The 21,452-nt window shown below is 25.7% G+C and overlaps 1 protein-coding gene across 4 annotated transcripts in view; it reads left to right on the top strand.

Annotated features, from left to right (window-relative positions):
• The window catches only part of LOC117176093 (ras-related protein Rab-3), a 59,419-nt gene that overhangs the window by 29,762 nt on the left and 8,205 nt on the right, over positions 1-21,452 (top strand). The window contains exons 1-3 of one of the 4 annotated variants that reach the window (XM_033366120.1): positions 1,121-1,156; positions 6,728-6,949; positions 19,186-19,476. In XM_033366120.1, coding sequence (XP_033222011.1) covers positions 6,728-6,949; positions 19,186-19,476 — 513 coding nt within the window. In that variant the 5' untranslated portion in view covers positions 1,121-1,156. Of the gene's footprint in view, positions 1-1,120; positions 1,157-1,197; positions 1,390-6,727; positions 6,950-19,185; positions 19,477-21,452 lie in introns of those variants that run through there. The other 3 variants (XM_033366119.1, XM_033366117.1, XM_033366118.1) reach the window with 3 other exon arrangements.

Raw genomic sequence — 21,452 nt, forward strand, 5'->3', positions numbered from 1 at the left:
TCTTTTTTTCCAAAATCATCACAAATACCAAAATGATAAAAAAGTTATTCACGCTTTTAAAAATTGAAGTCTTCAATCGGATTTTTCTAAAAGGAAAATTTTTAAATTTAATAATCAGTAATTTATTTACAAAGTTCAGGAATTTTTAATTGATTTTAAACCATCAAAGAATTTCTAATATACATTTTAAAACTGAGGAGCTAAAAATCGAAAAATCTAAATCCTAATCATCAAAATTCAGTAATTTGTAATTCTATATTTTAAAAATTGAATAATTTTAAACTATAGATTTTTTAAATTGCAAAAATTGATGTGAAATATTTAAAAATTGAATATTTTTTAATCTTGCTAATAAAAAATCAAAAACTCTTTAATTTAGATGATTCGCATTCGAAATTCTTCAAGAATGCTAGTTAATAGTGGCGAATTAAAAAATTTTAATCTTTAAAATGAATGAGTTTTTAATTTCAAAGTTGCAAAATTCCGAAATTTTCAATTCTATATCTTCCAAATTGTACAAGTTTAAATTGTTAAACTTAATTCTTTTTTTCCAAAATCATCACAAATACCAAAATGATAAACAAATTATTCACGCCTTTAAAAATTGAAGTCTTCAATCGGATTTTTCTAAAAGGAAAATTTTCAAATTTAATAATTGGTAATTTATTTACAAAGTTCAGGAATTTTTAATTGATTTTAAACCATCAAAGAATTTCTAACATACATTTTAAAACTGAGGAGTTAAAAATCGATAAATCTAAATCCTAATCGTCAAAATTCAGTAATTTGTAATTCTATATTTTAAAAATTGAATAATTTTAAATTGTAGATTTTTTAAATTGCAAAAATTGATGTGAAATATTTAAAAATTGAATATTTTTTAATCTTGATAATAAAAAATCAAAAACTCTTTAATTTAGATGATTCGCATTCAAAATTCTTCAAGCATGCTAGTTAATAGTGGAACTGATAATTGTAGATACGGTTTGTCGACATATAACGCTGGCTTTATCAGCGCCAAAATGTTCAAGGATTCTACTACCGAAGAAACGAGCTTAGCTATATATCGCCACGTATAACATCGCCATCCTCGCAATGACCACAGCTTATAATGCCTTGGTACACGACGGGGGCATCACACGGTTCGAGTTTCTCAGTAATTTATCCACTAAAACATTTTTTTTTTCAATTTTACAAATATTACTTTTCAAAAACTGAAAATTTTGGTTATTTGTTATTTTGATAAAAAAGTGATAAAAAAATATTTTAAAGTCGATTATGCCCAAGCAAGCTGTCGACGCTGGAGTGAAAGACTATTTTTTTCAACTCCGTTCGCGGATGTCTCGTATGGTGTCGATAGTGGAAATCACCTCGCCGAATTTTAATCCGGTACCGGAAAATTCGTGGTTAACCGTGAAGGAACCAATTTCTGTTTTTTTTTTCTAAACCGGAAATCTACGTGAAATTCCCTGTGTATTGAGAATTCGTTTTTCCAAAGTGAAAATAGAAAAACGTATTTTTTAAGACATTTTTTTTATTTAAGGAAAAGAGATGTGTGTAATTTTTTTATATAAATAAACTGTGTTTTTTTTAGTTTTGACCCTGAGTGAATTTGCTTGATAAATTTAATATCAGTTAATTGTAATATTATCTAACTGCTGTTAGAGTGAGTTTATTTTTATTAAATAACAGTTACATAATTCCAACAAAAAAAAAACTACATTATTGAGGGAAATTACAAAATTTGCTAGAATAACTCCCGACACCCGAAAATTCTGAAATGAAACAATTAAAAAAATAGTTTTTTAATCAATCGTACAAATTTATTCATAATATAAATATTTTAAAAATTATTGAACAAAATATTTCATTACAAAAAGAAACAATACGAAAAAAAACTTTTATTACAAAAGCAATAATTTAATAAAATACTACGCATATCTAAAAAAAAACTTGCATCGAAACGATTTGTTTTCAGTTATCATTATTATTTTAAATTTAAACAATTATTTTTAAAAACACGTTTCCTTTATTTAAAATATTTAATTATCGTATTTTAAAAAAGTAAATAATATTGATTTAAAAACAATTTTTACGTGTTTAAATTTATGGAATTTTAGTGTCGAATGTTTTACAATTTGGGAATTTTCTGTCAGGAATTTTATTATTTTCAAATTTTAAAATTCGATAATAACATAATCTGTTGAGAATTTTATTATTATGCAATTTTCCAATTTGGTATTTGTTTTATAAGAAAATTTTCCAATTCGGGATTTTTATAAATCGGCAATTTAATAATTTCTGGAATTTTATATTAGAAATAGTTTTTTTTTTCAATCGGCCCATGAAAATTTCAAAATGAGACATTTCAATTATAAAAATTTATTTCCAAAAGGCAAAATTTAAATGACAATTGAAATGTTTTAAAAATGACATTCAGATTCAATTCACAACTTCTTGACAAATATTAAATAAGGTTATATACATTACTCATTAGTATAGTTCACGAATTAGGCAGATTTTTGGACCATTTTTTAAAAGATATTAAAAACAATTTTAAACAAATTGCATTTTTTAAAGAAAATTGAAAAAATTTCAGAATAATTAAAAAGATTTTCAAAATTGTCAGAAAAGAATCTTGAAACTTTAGACTTAGAAGCTAAACAAAAGTTGAAACAAAAATTTAATTTGAAAAGAATAAAAAAAAATTTTAAAGAAATTTGAGGTTTTTCAAGATTTCGAAATAAAATTCGGAAGCTTTCTAATGATTTTGAAAAGTGATTTGAAAAGTTTTTTAAAATCTTAAGATTCCAGGGAATATTTTACAGGTTCTTTATTTTGAATAATTAATTTGAAATAAATATTTCAAAAAATTTTCACAATTGTCTAAAAGGAATCAGGAGAATTTTAAGACAATTATAGTAATTTTGAAAAATTGAAAAAAAATCTTAAGAAAAATACGAATATTTAAAAAATAAACTTGAAAATTTTGAAAGAGATTAAAAATAATTTTAAACTTGAATAAATTGAAAAAAATAAGGCAAAATGTAGTTTTATTAAGATTTTTATAAGAAATTTCAAAGCTTTTTATTAATTTTGAAAGGTTTCGAGAAAATAAAAAAAATTCTCAAGATTTATGCGGAAATCTTAAATGATTTTTTATTTTGAATAGTTCATTTTAAGAGAACATTTTGAAGGATTTCAAATAATTCCAAACAGTTTCCAAAAATTTCAATAAATATCTGGAAGATTTTAAAGAAATTTCTAAAATTTAGGAAGTTTTTTCCAACAAATTTTAGAATAATTTGAGTTGGTTTGAATAATGTTTTAAAATTCATCTCTGTTACCGTAATTTTTTTGCAGTTAAAAACACAACTGTTTGATTAGAAATTAATCTTTTTTGGTCGAGGATTGAACATTTTAGTTAAAAAATCATCTTTTTGGGTAAACATGTTACCATTTTGCTGAAAATGCTTTGAATTAAAAATTCAAGCTTTTTGGTTTAAAATTAATCTGTGTTAATTGAGAATTCAATTATTTTACGAAAAAATATTATTTTTTGGATACAAATTCTTTATTTTGTTTAAAAATTCATTTGGTGAAAATTGATCATCTTTGTGAAATTTTTTCTTTTTTAAAGTTTAAATCTCAACTAACTGATTAAAAGTTAAACTAATTTATTAAAAATGTACTTTTTGATAGAAAGATTTAGAATTCTATTTAAAAATTCATCTGCTTGGCTAAAAATGTAATTTGTTAAAAATTTGTCTTTTTCTTTAAAAACTCGTCATTTTAGATGAAAATCTATGTTCCGGGTTGAAAATTAATTTTTTGCGGTCAGGAATAAATCTGTTTTGCATAGGGTTTAACTATTTAATTCGAAATTTGTTCTTTTAGGATGATTTAAAGTTTCTTAAATTTAAAATTAAAGTTTAAAGAAATGAAAAACCAGTTATTATATTTTTGCCGATATTCATAATTTACATTTCTGTTTGAAGATTCAACTGCTGTGTCAAAAGTATAACTGCTTTATTAAAAATTTATTTTCTTGTTTGTTGAAGATTAATAATTTCGTGAAAAATTGATCTGTTTCATAGAAAGTTGATCTATTTTGTTTAAAATTAATTTTTTTGTGAAAAATTCTTATTTCGGGTTAAAAAGTCAAACTATTTTGTAGACATTTTTTTGGTAAAAACTTAATATTTTTGTTTGGTAAAAATGCAAATGACTTAAGAACTAATCATTTTTGGTTGAGAAATCATCTATTTTGTTCAAAATTATTTTTTAGATTATTTCAACTGTTATTTATTTAAAATGAAAATATTTTTTATTGAAATCAGTTTTCCATCATAGTTTTGTTTGAGAATTCAAATTTTTTATGGAAAATGAACTTTTTTGCTTAAATTTTGATTCAATACATCTGAAATCTTCAAAAGTCGGTTTAAATTTTCAACATAATCTTAGGAAATAATATTTACATAACTTAAAAAAAAATCGACAGATAAACCAAAAAAATTGATTGTCACTCGAAATTTTTTTTTGTATTATAGATGGTTTTTTTTATCAAATCAAAAAGTTTAATGTGCGCGATAGATGATGCTAGTTACTTATGATTTATGAAAAAAAAGAAATAGAAAAAGCACTAAATATTTTGTCGGTTCAAAAAATGTTTGAGCACTCTCTTAAAAAGTTGCCTCTGGTATAATTCTGATGATTGTATGATAGGGTGGTCCAAAAATGCATTGAAACTGTCATTTTCTTATTTTTTCAAAAAAACCTCATCAGTAAAAAAATGTATTTTGGGAATTTTTTGTGTTAACTATGATTTTTTGCCGTTATTGAAAATGTGAATTGTTTTTAATGCATAAAGTTCTACTGATAAATAAATGTTTATATGAATTATTTAAACAATTTATTATTGGTTTTAGTAATTTTTTATTAGAATAGAATACCAACTCGCCATTTTTTCAAAATTCGCCTCCTTTTTGTCCAATTTTCAATTAGAGTTAGAGGTAATAGTTGATTGATATTGAAAAACACGATTGTTTAAACAACTTATAATTGGTAATAATGTTCTCTTTGAATAATGCTAAAAATTGCGGCTTTTTCTGAAACTTAAACTTCCTGTGCATTTTTTATTCGAAGTGTGTTAATATTTTATTTAGTTTATTGAAAATAAAAGTTTAAAAAAGTTATTGTTTATAGATATCTTCTTCTGTATCAATACTAGATAGTTGGGATTTTTTCTGAAATTTTTAACTTTTTGTTTACTTTTTAATTAAAGTGAATAATAATTTATTTAAGTTAACTATAATAATTGTTTAAACAATTTATTTGTATTGTTAATAATATTCTCTTAGTTTAATGGTAGAAAGTTACAGGTTTTTCTTAAATTTTTAAGTATTTGTCTACTTTTTACTTGGAATAACTTAAAATTGATTAAATTGAGCAATAATTATTTTTTAAACAAAATTTTATTGTTTATAACTATCTTTGTCTATATTAATACTAAATACTAGAGGTTTTTCTCTGAAATTTTTAACTTTTTGTCCAATTTTCACTCAGTGGGGTGATGGTTATTTCCAATTTAACAAAAAGGTTTGGTCAGACAATTTATTATTGTTTATAACCATCTTCACTTAGATAAGTGATCAAAAGTTTCAGTTTCTCTGAAATATTTAACTCTGATTTATCCCTTTTTATTATTGAACAAATAATAAATAAACATTTGAAAGAATCATATTTTAATTAATCTTACTTTTTTGTAAATATATTTTTCGGAAATAAAACACATGTTTGAAATATTCTATAAATTTTCTATATTGATCATATTAAATGAATATTTTTTTTGAAATTATTACTGTACTCAGTGAGTGAAAAGCTGAAAAATTGAGAAAAGTTTCAGAAAAAATCGCAACTATAGCATTACTGTAGAAGAAGATATTTTTTAACAATAATCATTTTTTTAAATAATTATGTTTTCTAAATTTCAATAATTATCACCAAACACTATATGCTGGGTGGACAAAAAGTTGAATATTTGAGGCAAAACCGCAACGTTTTAACATTATTCCAAGATAATATTATTTATAATAATAGTATATTGTTTAAAAATTTAATTTTGTTAACTATAATTAATTATTTATATCACCCTAAATAAAAATTGGACAAAAAGTAAGATGTTTTTGAAAAAACTGCAGTTTCCTAGAATTATTCTAAGAGAATATTATTAAACATAATATTAATTTGTTTAAACATTAATGCTTGTTGACATTAATTAAGAATTGCCTCACTTCTATTTAAATCGGAAAAATGAGTATTTTATGTGTGATTAATGATTTGTACCTAATAAAACCATAAAAAATCATAATTAGTTTTAAAAACTCGCAATACCAAATTTTTCACTTATGGTGTTTTATTTATATCTAATAAAATAGCCTTATAGAAGTGGTATTTTACAAGTAATATTTTATTCGTATTCTGTTGAAAATTATGAAGAGAAATCTAGAGTGCCAAATCGATTTAGCTGATATTAACGATTCTGAATAAAATTTACAATAACTTCCTTTTCTCTTATGGGACCCTTAAATATATATTAATTTAGAAAAAAGTTTTTTGTAGATTCGAAAAAATTTTCAGGGGATATGCATAAAGATGCAAAAAATAATTTTGGACCATCCTATTATAAAAAAATAATAAATTTAGTTTTAATTTTGAATAATTTCAGATGGCGGGGCAAGATCCAAAATGGCAGAAGGACGCGTCGGATCAAAATTTCGACTACATGTTCAAACTACTGATAATCGGTAACTCTTCCGTTGGTAAAACATCTTTTCTCTTCCGGTATGCCGACGACTCTTTCACCTCGGCCTTCGTTTCCACTGTTGGGATTGACTTCAAAGTGAAAACGGTCTTCAGGAATGACAAGAGGGTGAAGCTACAAATCTGGGTCAGTACCATTTCTGCAGACTTATTGCCGGCATAGAAAACGTTTTCGTATTTTACTTCTATATTCTTAGAAATATCTTCTGTATGGGTAAAAGTCAATCAGAGGTATTATTTAGGGTCTTTCTTGCGGATGCTGACTGCATCCTTTAAAAATCAGAGATTTAAAAAATGTTTTTAGCTTCCTGAAATCTGTTAAATTGTACCCTTTCCAGATCTTTACATTGCTTAATTCAATGTTTCTTAAATATAGACAAAAATTGATAAATACCGACTAAAAAATTATTTAATTTAACGAACTTTAACATTTTATTTGTAAAAACGTTTGTTTTTATTTCACTGACTATTTAAAGAACATGTTCTGTAATATTAATAAAGTTCCTGAGTTTAAAGGTAACGAAAAGTAGGTTTTTATTTCTAAAATTGAAGAAATATAATTTTTCTGGATTCAAAATTTCATTTTTTTAATCAACAAAACAAAATATGAATAGCATTTCACATTTTAAAACTTGTCAGCTTCCTCATATTGATTAAATTTTGTCTTTTCCAGATGTTGATATTTAAAATAGCATTTAGTTTAAATTGTACTTTCCCAGATGTTTACAATATCATTAAGGTTTTTTAGCTGGAAATTAAAGAAAACAGGGTTTTTATCTCTAAAATTAAAGAAATATCATTTTTACTAATTTCAAGTCTCATTTTTCTCGAAAACAAAGCACAATAAGAATATCAATTTATATTTCAAAGCTAGTCAGCTTCCTAATATTTATTAAATTTGTACCCGTTCACTGAATATTCAAAGAACATTGTTGATGATATTATTAAGGTTTATAGCTTAAAATCAAAGAAAAATGAATTTTTATCTCTAAAATTAAAGAAATATAATTTTTACTGAATCTAAATTTTTTTCTTTTTCAATTATACAAGCTATAAATAACAGTTTAAATATCAAAATTCTTGAGCTTTCGGAAATCTATTAAATTGCTCCCTTTCCAGATGTTTATATTTTTGAACTTAATAATTTTTTTCCAAAAAAATAGACAGAAAATGATAAGTATTGGCTAAAATGGTATACTAATTTTTTTTAACAAACTTCAAAATTTTATTTTTTAAAAGATTTATTTGCAGTTCATTGACTATTTAAAGAGCATTTTTTATAATATGATTAAGGTGCCTTCGCTTAAAAATAAAGAAATCGGGGTTTGTGTCTCTAAAATTGAAGAAATATAATTTTTACCGATTCAAGATCTCATTTTTTTGAAATCAAAGCAAAATAGGAATAACAATTCAGATATCAAAACTTGTCAGCCTTCTGATATTTTTTTAAATTGCATCCGTTCATATTTCAGAATTTGTCAGCTTCCTGATATTAATTAAATTGCACCCTTTCCAAATAATTTATATTGTTTAATTTATTAAATTTTCCCAAAGAAATAAAAAAATTGATAAAAATCGACTAAAATAGCATTTAGATCAACCAAATTTAAAATTTTGATTTTGTAAACATTTGCTTTTGTTCACTAACTATTTAAAGAACATGCTGTATGCAATTATTAAGGTTCATGAACTTTAAGATAAGGAAAAATTGGCTTTCATCTCTAAAATTGACAAATATAATTTTTACCGATTCTAAATCTTATTTTAGTTTTAAATTATGCAAAATATGAATAGCATTTTATATATCAAAATTATTCAGCTTCCTGATATATATTAAATTATACACTTTCGAAATGTTTATATTTTTTACTTCAATAATTTTTTTCTACAAAAATAGAAAGGAAATTATAAATAATGACTAAAATGGTGTACTCATTTAGTTTAATAAACTATAACATTTTATTTTTTAAAACGTTAGATTTTAGTCCACTGACTAAATCTGATTAGCAGTTCATATTTAAAATTTTCAGCTTCCTGATATTTATTAAATGTAACCATTTTGAGGTGTTTGCATTGTTTAATTCAATTCTATTTCCCCAAAAAATTGAGGAAAGGTTATAAAAATAGCCTAAAATGGCTTACTAATTTAGTTTAGCAAACTTTAGAATTTTATTTTCAAAAAATGCTTTTTTTAATTCACTCATATTTCTTGCAAACAACGCAAAATATGAATCGCAATTCATATTTCAAAACTTGTCAGCTTCCTAATATTTTTTAAGTGTACCCATTCACTCACTATTTAAAGAACATTTTTGATAATTACATTAAGGGTTATTAGCTTAAAAGTAAAGAAAAATGGATTTTTATCTCTCAAATTGAAGAAATATAATATCAATAAATCTTCACAAAAATATAAAATAAAAATTGATAAAAATTGACTAAAGTAGCATTTAGTTCAACGAAATTTAACATTTTGTTTTTGTAAACGTTTGCTTTTAGTCCACTGACTTTTTGAAGAACATGTTCTATGATATTATTAGGATTCCTGAACTTCAAAGTAAAGAAAAGTGGGGTTTGTTTTTAAAATTAAAGAAATGTAATTTGCATTGAGTCAAAATCTCATTTTTCTCAAAAACAAAGCTGAATCTGATTAGCAGTTCATATTCCAAATTTTTCAGCATCCTGATATTTATTAAATGTAACCATTTTCAGGTTCTTGCATTGTTTAATTTAATTCTATTTTCCCCAAAAATTGAGCAAAGGTTATAAAAATGGACTAAAATGGCTTACTAATTTAGTTTAAAAAACTTTAGGATTTTATTTTCAAAAAATGCTTTTTTTAATTCACTGACTATTTAAAGGGCATTTTGGTCTAATATCATTAAGGTGCCTTAGCTTTTAAATAAATAATCCGGGATTTGTATGTCCAAAATGGAAGAAATATAATTTTTGTCGATTCAAAATCTCATATTTCTTGAAAACAACGCAAAATATGAATAGCAATTCATATTTCAAAATTTGTCAGCTTCCTAATATTTTTTAATTTTACCCATTCACTCACTATTTAAAGAACATTTTTGATTATAACATTAAGGTTTCTTAGCTTAAAAGTAAAGAAAAATAGTTTTTTATCTCTTAAATTGAAGAAATATAATATTTACGGAGTCAAAATCTCATTTTCTCGAAAAATGCACAATATAAGTAGAAGTTCATATTTTAAAACTTGTCAGCTTCCTGATATTTATTAAGTTATAACCTTTTTAGATGTTTATATTGTTTAATTCAATAAATTTTCCCTAAAACATAAAATAAACATTGATAAAAATTGACTAAAATAGCATTTAGTTTAACGAAATTTAACATTTTGTTTTTGTAAAAATTTGTTTTTATTTCACTGACTATTAAAAAATCATGCTCTTTACGATTATCATGCAAAATATAAATAGCTATTCACAAATTTTCAGCTTTCTGAAATCTATATTAATGAACTCTGAAAAAAAATCAAAAATCTATTTAAGCAAGTGAAATAGCATGTAATTTGACGAACATCAAGATTTTATTAAAAAATTATTTTTGTTTTTTAAACTTTAATATTTAAATATATCTCCCTTCCTGAAATCTATAAAATGGTGCTCAACTAAAAAAAGTTTTAAAAAATAAAATCCTTAAGTTCGTTAAACTAAAAGCTAATTAAGGCGATTTTTATCTATTTTTTCTATGCTTGTTCGGAAGATTTATTGAAGTAAACAATATCAACATTTGGAAACTGTATAATTTAATGGATTTTAGGAAGCTCATTAATTTTAAACAATAAACTGCTATTGATGTTTAACTTAGTATTCGAGACAAATGAAATTTTTAATCAGTAAAAATGATATTTATTTAATATTTCTTCAAAGAGGTAAAAACAAATTTTCCTTTCTTTGAAGCTCAGAAGCATTAATAATCTCATTAATCAGTAAACGAAAAAAGGAGTTTAACAAAATAAAATGTTAAAGTTCGTTCAAATACATGCTACTCGAGTCGATTTTTTCTTAATAATTTTGAACTATAAACTGCTATTCATCCAAATGAAAAAATCTTTTTTCGTAAAAACACCTAGTACAATTTTTTTTTATTTTTCTGGATGTGCAAGTACTTTTATATTGAACTTAATCGAGGCTAGCTATGTGTTTGGTTTACAAAAGAGAATGCGATAAGCATGGAATAAATTTGAATTATTTTGTCAAACAGATGTCTCGCAGTAGATACAACCGGTCTTAGTCAGCCGAATTAAGAATTCTTAAGCTTGCTGGAATCAGTGACGGGACGTGAGGGGATCCACAAACTACGTTACCAATTTTAGGCTATTTTTACCCCCCCCCCCCAACATTCTTTAAAAAAAATGTGTACAAATACCATACTGAATCCAATATTAAATTGTTGAATTCTTAAATTCTAATTGATAAATTTATAATAAAAAATCTAATAGTACTATTTTCTGATTAAAAAATTATTTTTAACAAGAAAAAACGATTTTTTAACCAAAAAGTTTAGCTTTTAACCCAGTAGTTAAACTGTTAAATGTAGAACATGGGTCTTCTGTTAAAATGATATTTCATAAAAAATTAAATTTCACAATATAGTTCAACCCGATTTTTTTAAAATATAATAAGACAAATTATCTAAAAATGGTCGATTTTGAAACCAAAAATTGAATAAATACCTTTCTAGTTTGAAAAATTAAGTGATGGAATATTTAACTGAAATAGTTAAAATTTGATAAAAAAAATTTCTAGCAAGCATACGAATTTTCTACCAAAAAAGAATTCTCAAATAAAAATGGAATATTTAAATTTTAGGCAAAGAAAATTAATTTTTAATCAAATATACGTATTTTCAACTGTATTGGCAGATTATTCAACAAAAATAGTTAAATTTTGAATTCAAAAAATTTATTTTTAACAAAAAAAACTAATTAAAAAAAGCAGTTAAATTTCAATAAAAATAGCTTAATTTCTAACCAAATAGTTAAATTTAAACGAAGAATATAGAATTTTTAAATAAAAAAGTTAATTTTCAACCGAATTATTTAATTTTCTACCAAACTGTTGAATCCTCAACGAAACCTGATAAATATAGATCCAAAAATTGACTTCATCTTCGTCAAAAAAGGAAAAATTCCAACAAATTACATAAATTTTCAACTAGAAAAGACCATTTATTAACATAAATATTTAACTAATTTAAAAATTTATATTGTTAGTTAAAAAATTATTTTTCAACGAAAAAAAGGAAATCTCAATGAAATAGTTGCATTTTTAGCATAACAGGGATTTTTCAACTGTAATGATGAATCTTAAAAAAGTTATTTTCAACAAAAGAGTTCAACCCCAGAAGATGATTTTCAACCGAAAAGAATAAAAAAGATTGATTCTTAACCATATAGTTAAATTTTTAATCAAAAAGGTGAATTCGCCATCAAAAACATGAATTTTTTTAACCAAAAAACGCGAATTTATAACAAAATACATTTTTAACAAAATTATTGAGTTTTACAGTCAAAAAGACGAATTATTTAAAAATAGGTTGAATTTTCAATAAAAAAATATAGTTTTTTGAAAATAAATTGATTTTTTGCCAAAATTTTCAATGTTTTTATAGAACTAGTTTAATTAAAAAGTAGTTCGTTTTTAAACGAATAGTTTAATTTTCTACCAAATGGTTGAATCCTAAAAAAATCAGGTTAACTTAGACCCGAACCGTTGCATTTTTCAACTACAAAAGATCAATTTTCAATAAGAAACATACACTTTTTGATAAAAGTGGTACAGTATATTTTTTGTTAAACAAAAAAAAAATTCTCAAGAAAAACAAAACATGTTTTGAACAAAATAGTTGCATTTCAAAACCAATAATGCGATTATTAAAGAAGTGTTTATTTTCAACACCCTAGTTCAATTTTTCACGAAGTAGTTAATTTTTCAACCAAAAAGATTAATTTTCCAGGAAGAAAATTAATGTTCTAACAAAAACCGTAAATTCTTAACAAAGTATATTCATTTTCAACAAAAATTTTCAATTTTAATTCCAAAAAGACAAATTATCTACAAAACGGTTGAATTTTCACCCCGAAAATATGATTTTATAACAAAATAGTTTAGTTTTCTGCGAAATCTTTAAATTCTTAAACAAACTAGGATAACTTCGACCCAAAACGTTGTATGGTTAATATAAAAGGGATAATTTTAAATCAAGAAAATTAATTTTCGACCCAAAAAGTAGAATTTTTACCAAAATAAAGCATCTTCAACTAGAAAAGATCAATTCTCAATAAAAAAATCAATTTTCAATTAAAAACGAAATGGTTGCATTTTCAATTATAAAAATTAAATCTCAAATAAAAAAAACCAACACATTTTCAACGAAATAGTTACATTTTTAACAGAAGAGATGAATTTTCAACTAAGAATATAGTAGTACACCTTTCACTCAGTAGCAATCGATTTTTCTTATTAGATTCTATTAATTTAGATCGAATTTCAGCAAAAACCCGTGAAAAACGGGAGAAAGAGTATGTTTTTAGAAAAAAAAGAATTCTTTAAAATTTATTATCAGGCAACGTTCTAAATATAATCCTCAGGTCGTAAAGTTATTTTCACTGCCCCCCCCCCATTCATAAATCGCAGTCTATAATCTGATCCCCCCCCCCCCTCAAATTGGAAACGCAATTTATGGAAAAGATGGAATCAACTTGAATTGTCTTGTCAGAAGGATGACTTGCAGTAGATAAAGACAGATGCTTCTCGCAGTAGACAAAGCTTGTCTTGGTCAGCCTTATTAAGAATTATTAAGCTTGAAGGAATCATTAACGAGAAGTAACTAGTTTATTTCTTACTCGTTACTGTAACTAGAGATTTTTTCGTAACGAAGTAGAAACGAAGTTACTTTTGTAAATCAATTAGTTAAATTTTTTGACCTGAGAAAAATACAAAATATTCCACTGAATGCAGTAAAACTTGAGTGGGTTTAAAACAATTCGAAGATTTTAAGAGATTTTGAAAATATTTCTACCTTAAAGTTAAAAAAATTCAAGAGAATTGTAAATGATTAAAAATTTAATATATTTTTCTAACAATTGAAGAATAAATAATAAGAATTCAAGGTGATTTCACAAATTAATTTAAGTGACTTAAAAAAAATTGAATTCAAAATATTGCACCAATTTCAGTGAAATTTGAGTGAATTTGGAAGAGTTCATGGGAATTTAAGAGACTGATAAAATTCGTTAGAATATAAAAATAAAATATAATTTAAAAAAATTAAAATGTATTGAGAAAAATCAAAAGTATAAAAATAAAAAAAACAGATTCAAAAATAATTTGAAAACTAACTGAATTTACTAAATTTAGAATGAACCGAGTAAAATTTAAGTGAACTAAAAAGAACTTGATTAACTGCCTAAGAATTCAAGGTAAGCTTAAAATACCTCAGAGTGAATACAAAAAGACTACAAAACATGTTCTTAAATCGATTTGATTGGCCAGAATTGAGTGAGCAGTGCATTGAGTAAACCAGTATACGAAGAAATCAATATCTTTTAATTAAATTTTACGTAGGCAACGTCAGTTAACTTCTGCAAATAGAATTAAGTAAATTTAGAAGAATTCTACTGGTTTGTAAGGAATTAAGTATGGATTAAAAATTGAAAATAATTGAAATTTTTTTATAATTCATGAGAAAATGAAAATAGTTGAGAATGAATTGCAAATGAGTTGAAAATTGTTGCCAAAATTTAAAACATTCAAAATATTTCACTATTTTCAGTAGAATTCAAGTGAATTTAAAAGAATTTAAAGGAATTCAGAAACTTTGATAAAATTCGAAAGAATATAAAAAAAAAGAAAATTAAAAATACAAAAAATGTAATGTCCATTAATAAAATATAAACGCATTTAGTGAAATTTCAGTGAATGCAGAGAAATTTAACTAATATGAGAAGATTTCGATAGAATAAATAAAAATTCAAAGTGAATTAAAAAAAATCCAAATGAATTGAAAACAGTTTGAAAATATTAAAAGCTCATCAAATTCAACAGATTTAAACTGAATTTAGAACAACTGCAGAAAAGTTCAAAATAATTTAATGAAATTTCTAAGAACTCAAGGTAAGTTCAACAAACTGCACAGCAATTAAAAAAAATTCAATTAATTTAGCAGAATTGAGTGCAATATGAAAAATTTAAGGAAATTAAAAAAAATTATAAGGATTAAAAAAAATTTAAAAGAATCCATGATAAATTAATAGAAATTCAAGGTATATTCCAAATGAATTGAAATTAATTGAAAAAAATTGTAAAAAAATGCTTAAATAATGCGTTTGTTTATACAATTTTCTTCAGAATGCCATAAAATGAGAAACTTTGGAAAATGATAGAAAACACACTTTTAAGAAATAATTTTATTTATACACAACTTTGATGATTATTATACTATAATTGAACGTCTTTAAATGCTAAAAAAATGAATAAAATATAGGTAATTAGAACAAGTTTCCTATCACTTACAAACACTAAGAACGTTGAATAAAAAATGACATTTTTACCAGCTTTTTTCAAATTTTCTAAGTCCAAATCGGTGAAGATTGGTCAGCTGTATGTTATTTTAAACAAAACAGTAATTCTTAAATACATAAAAGGAAAAAAATCAACTGGAATGTTAAATACCATACCAAAGGTGTAAATCGTCCAAAAATGTAAATTTTTAAACCAATAGTAAAGTTTTCAACCAAGCGAAGGGATTTTAAAGAAAATTTTTTTATCATACAATTTAATATCCTACTAAAAACTCAAATATTTATAAAAATAGTTTATTTAATAGTTTATAGGAAATTTTTGAAGTGCCATGTAATGAATTTGGAGTTCTAAATCATTTTTGCATTCTTCAAGGTGGTTTTCTAACTTTTAAAATGTTTTTAATGACGAGGGGAGGGTATATATGACTTTGGATTAGTTTTGGGTAACGTATTATATATTATCGAAGAGCAAAAAAAGAGAAAAAAAAACAATCAACTAATAGTTTCTTCTAAGCTAGATTATTTTTTGTGCTTTTTTCACACATATATATATATATGTTCCGCTGCATACATTCACGTGAAAGGGTAGTTTTCCGGGAAAATCATAAAGTGGGGGCAATTTTGAAGCCCAATTTAATCAATTTGGAGTTCTCAATCATTTTTGCATTGTTCAAGGTGGTTTTCCAACTTTTTAAACGTTTTTGATTATGAGGGGAGGGTATGTATGGCTTAGGGGTAGTTTTTGGGTAACGTATTGTGTATTTTCGAAGAGAAAAAAATGATCAAAAAAATATCGACTAACAGTGTTTTCTAAGTTTTATTATTTTTTATTCTTTTTTTATACATATCCCAGACGGCAAGCCTATTCAGAAATAACCCTTAATTTGTTCTAAAGTTAGAGTACAATATGAATGACGTCATTAAATTCGTAAATTATAGATAATTAATATAAACAAAATTATATTTATCCATTTTTAACTAATTTTGAATTCGTACAAGTGATCTTGAAGAATTTTTAATGAGCTTCTAAAGTATTTCGAAATTGAACATTTTACGACCGCTCGTAGTAATTCATAAAGAAACTCAAATGAATAAATTATGAACTCGCGGCGAATCTTTTGCTAACTAAATTTTCATGGCAATCGAATAAAGAAAAAATGAATTTCAGTTTCTTTACGTATTTAATCAAGTATTCCTATTTCGATCTTTTGACATTCTATATGAGAATTGGTATTATTTATTTGAAACTCCTAAGCGACGCTCTAAGAATTGACTTTTAATTTTAATTTTACTTTGCTCTATTTCTTTATTTTTTGTAATGGATGCTTTAGCATCACATTTGCAAGGTGGAAAAACTTTATGAAATCAATATTTTCGCATTTTCATAAAAATGAAATTTATTATCAAAACATTTTTTTCGCTTAATTGTTTTATAAAAGTGAAACGCGAGTTTCAAGTAAATAAACAAGCGAGAGTATTAGATTTTATGTCTTCCAGGTATTTATGAAAGTACTTTTGTATTTTTTGGGTGGCATTCTGAGGAACGCGCGTTTAAATATAACCAATCCGACTTTTCTTTATAATGACAAGCAATCGAATCATTGCTCAAAGATTTTAAGTAATTTTGAAGAATTTTTAAGGAATTGAGTTTTAAGATTTTAAAGTAATTTTAAAATATAAATAACGTTTTTGAATTCTTGAGAGTCTGTTAAATCTCTTGAAATCTTCGGAAATTTGTCGAAATCCTTTAAATCGATAAAATATTTATTTATATTTATTTATTTATCAGTACATTTATTATTATGGTCTTAGCAACATTTTTTATAGAATGGCTCACAAAAAATTGCAGACGGCCCTGCACAGCTGTAGATTAAATTTCAGATTTTTGTTTTCATACTTCAAGGTAGGTTAGCCGCGAGGCTTTAGGCGTTAGGAATGCGAAACATAAAGGGTTCAAACCCACGGCAAATAAAAATGTTCATAGCGTGCGATTATAAATAGTTTAGTGATTTTGTAATAGAAAATAAGTATTTTCTTGAACATATGAACAAATATTTAAGCATAAAGTAATAATATTATAATAAAAAAGATTCATTTTTTTCCTGCGAAAAATTGGTTTCAAGATTTCTTCGATATTAAAACTGAATTGAAAAATAATTCAATTAGCATCGCGTTAACATACATAAGAAGGTTCACGTGGAGGTAGTTTTGGGGGAAACTATAATGAGAGAGAAATTTGCAAGTTTAATGTTATTAATTTTGAGTCCTAAATCATTTTTATATTGTTAAAGGTGGTTTTTCAACTTTAAAAACGTTTTTAATCACAAGGAGTGAGTATGTATGACTTAGGGGTAGTTTTTAGGGAACGTATTATATATTAACAAAAGAAAAAAAAAAGAGCAACAAAATATCAACTAATAGTTTCTTCTAAGTTTGATTATTTTTAATGCTTTTCTCATACATATGAATGTTCTGCTGCATACGTTCACGTGGAAGGGTAGTTTTGGGGAAATTATAAAGAGGGCAAAATTTTTAAGTGTCATGTGATTAATTTGAAGCCCTAAATCATGTTTACATTGTTAGAGTTAGTTTTCCTATTTTGAAATATTTTTGATCACAGGGGGTGGTTGTGTAAGACTTAGGGGTAGTTTTTTAGGAAACGTAATATATGTCATCACAGAGCAAAAAAAGCAAAAAAATCTCCATTAATCGTTTATCTCATTATAATAATTTTGAGTGATTTTTCGTATGTGGCGGCGCTGAGTGGACGTCCTGCTAGCGCAGCCACCCTTTTCTCCGAAAAGGGTTAAATTTCCATAAAAATAGCCTTATTTTTTTAATATTTAATTTTCAAAAGATTACTTTTATTTTGTACGAAATTGTTTAAACTGCAAACAAGCTAGATTAATCTAGACTCAAGTAGTTGCATTTTTAGTACATAAGAATGGATTTTCGACTAAGAAAATCAATTTCAAAACAAAAATGGACTTTTTACATTGTTTCTTAAACGAATTGATTCTCGACCAAAAATGAAAAGAAATTTGAACAAAAGAGGTGGGGTTTCCACTAAATTGATCATTTATAAAAAATTAAAATTCTATTTTATTTTTAACAAAGTAATTCAATTTTTAACCAAGTAGCTAAATTTCTACACAAAAAGATGACTTTGTAACAAAATAGTGGAATTTTTAAAGGAAAAAGATTTAAATAATACCTGAAATTTTTATATATTTCCAATTTAGTTCAATTTACTCGAACTTTCAGAAATTTCAAGAAAGTCTCTTAAATTCCCGTAAATTATTTTAAGTTCACTGATATTTTACTGATATGAATAAAAATTTTTTCAAGTATTTAAATTCTTTTAAATTTGATTTAATTTGTTTTGCAGTCACTTTGGATGTTTTAAATTTATTTTTAATTTGTTTATTGCCTATTTCAAATCAAACTAATTTTTTCTAAATGCAGTAACTTCTACCCAATTAAATGGGGGTTTTTTAAATGCACCCTGGAAGTATTTTAAACTCAACTTAAATGTGATTTGCCTATAAGAACATTTATTTTCAGGCCTAAAAGGGCTTATAGCGTTATAGAATAAATTTGAATTGTTTTGTCAGAAGGAAATCTCGCAGTAGATACAGCCGGCGTTGGTCAGCCAAGTTGAGAGTTCTTAGAGCTTTAAGCAATTTAATTAATCCCTTGTCTTTTTTGTCGTTAGAATGAATTTTAATGCAAAATCAACTTAAATTGTTAAATAGTTTGTCTATAACAATGAGAATACTTTTTAAAAGAAATATATTTCTATTGTTTAGGATACGGCGGGACAGGAGAGATACAGAACGATCACAACAGCCTATTACAGAGGTGCGATGGGCTTCATTTTAATGTACGATATAACAAACGAAGATTCGTTTAATTCAGTACAAGACTGGTTGACGCAGATAAAAACCTATTCGTGGGATAATGCCCAGGTCATATTAGTAGGCAACAAGTGCGATATGGAGGATGAGCGAGTCATTAGTTTCGAGAGGGGTAAACAACTTGCAGAGCAATTGGGTGTGCAGTTTTTCGAAACATCTGCAAAGGAGAATGTAAATGTGAAGGTACATGTATTTTAATAATTTTATTTACTTTTTATTCTTTTATTTATTTACTTTTTATCTCCGCGAATGTGACGATAGCTATTTCTCAACTCATTTACTTTTCTTGCTTCTCCCTCCTTTACATGTGACCCCCTTAAATCTTTTCCATCCGACACTTATCCCAGCTTCTGCTTCTTTATTTTTCTTAGTTTCCCTTCTGGACTTCTTTCTATACTTTCTTTCCTCTCACAACACTTACATAAACGCCATTCTGCTACTCATTAAATCCCTGTCATTCTACACTCCCAATGACATCACTTGCCTTGCTTTATCATCCTGTACCTTCCTAATTCCTTTCCCATACTTCTCCTTTTCTCCCTTCCCTCACTTCTCCTTCGCTTACTACCCTTACTTCTTTTGTACTTACTTTTCCCTCTCCTCAATAACCCTACTTACATTCCCCACGGATGCCACTACTTTATTTTGTCACCTGATTTAATTCTCTTACTTGTCCTACATCTACATCTCCACCTCTCACATTCTTTATATAACACCCTTATCCTATCTTCTACTTTCTCATTAGCTTAGTTTCCTTTTTCTACTTGTTCCTCTACTTTCTTTTTCCTCACATAACTTACTCACATTCCATTAATACACTTACCAACTCCTAACATCTCATTTACAATTCCATAACTTCCTTTACTTTCCTTAATATTATTCGCATACGTCTTCTTTATATATTTCCCTTAGTTCTCGCGCATCTTCTTCTCCTTTTCTAAATACTCCTACTTTGATTCCCCACGCATCCTACCCCCGAACATACTCACGAATTTTACTTGTCTTAATCTTTCCTCCTCTACATTCTAACCCTTCATATTCTTTACATCCTACACTTCTCTTACTTTCTACTTTAACACTTCCTTAACTTTCTTTACTTCCTTCTCTCTACTTGCCTTTCCCTCACACCCCTTAATTAAATTCCTGTCTCCTACCCCACAAATGCTTACATAACACACTTCCAATCCCATCACTTTGCTTACTTCTCTTTTTTCTACTTTCTCTAAGTCTTTTCTCATACTTCTCATTGCCTCCCTTCCTGACTTCTTCTGAATCTACTTACCCCTTTTTCAATAATACTACATACAGTCCCCACGAATCCAATCCCTGCACTTTCTCACCTCCTTTAATCATCTTACTTCTCTGTGCTCTACATCACAACAATTCAAATTATTTACATAATACACTTATCCTACTCTCCACTTTCTGACTTTTCTTACTTTCCTTCCTTTACTTCCTTTACGTTTGCTTTCTCTACTCCCTTTCCTCTCACATCCCTTACTTACACTTCTTTCTCCCACTCCTCGATCCCTTACATTCCGCACTACCAATCCCATCACATTCCTTATTTCTTATTCGTCTACTTTTTCTAATTGCATTTCCATACTTCTCCTTTCCTCCCTTCTCACACTTCCCCGCATCTACTTTTCTTCTCCTCAATACCCCTAATTTTATTACCAACGAACCCCACCCCTTTATTCTTCACTCCCTTGACTTCTCTTACTACTCCCTCCTCTACACCCCAATCCCTCATAGGGAGAAGTTTTTTAAAAAGTTAATTTTTAACAAAAATCTTAATTTTCCACCAAATGATAGAATCGTCAATTAAAAAGTTTAATCAAAAAGAAAATAATTGAATAATAATTACCCAAAAAAGATTATTTTCAACAAAAAAAGGAATTTTCAACAAAAAAATTAGAATTTTGAACACGAACATTTTTGACAGAATAGTTCAATTTTCAACCAAGTTATTAAAAAATATTGCAGTTGTAATTTCAATCAAAAAAAGTTTATAGTTTTTAAATAAATACAGTAGCATTCATATAAAAAGACGAATTGGAAAACAAATAGTTATATCATTAAATCAAAAATTTTCTTTTATAAACAAAAAATATTAAATATATACTAGAATAGATGAATTTTCAAGCCTTGAAGATGAA

The sequence above is a fragment of the Belonocnema kinseyi genome, chromosome 7, assembly GCF_010883055.1.
Source record: "Belonocnema kinseyi isolate 2016_QV_RU_SX_M_011 chromosome 7, B_treatae_v1, whole genome shotgun sequence".
In the NCBI taxonomy this organism is placed as follows: domain Eukaryota; kingdom Metazoa; phylum Arthropoda; class Insecta; order Hymenoptera; family Cynipidae; genus Belonocnema; species Belonocnema kinseyi.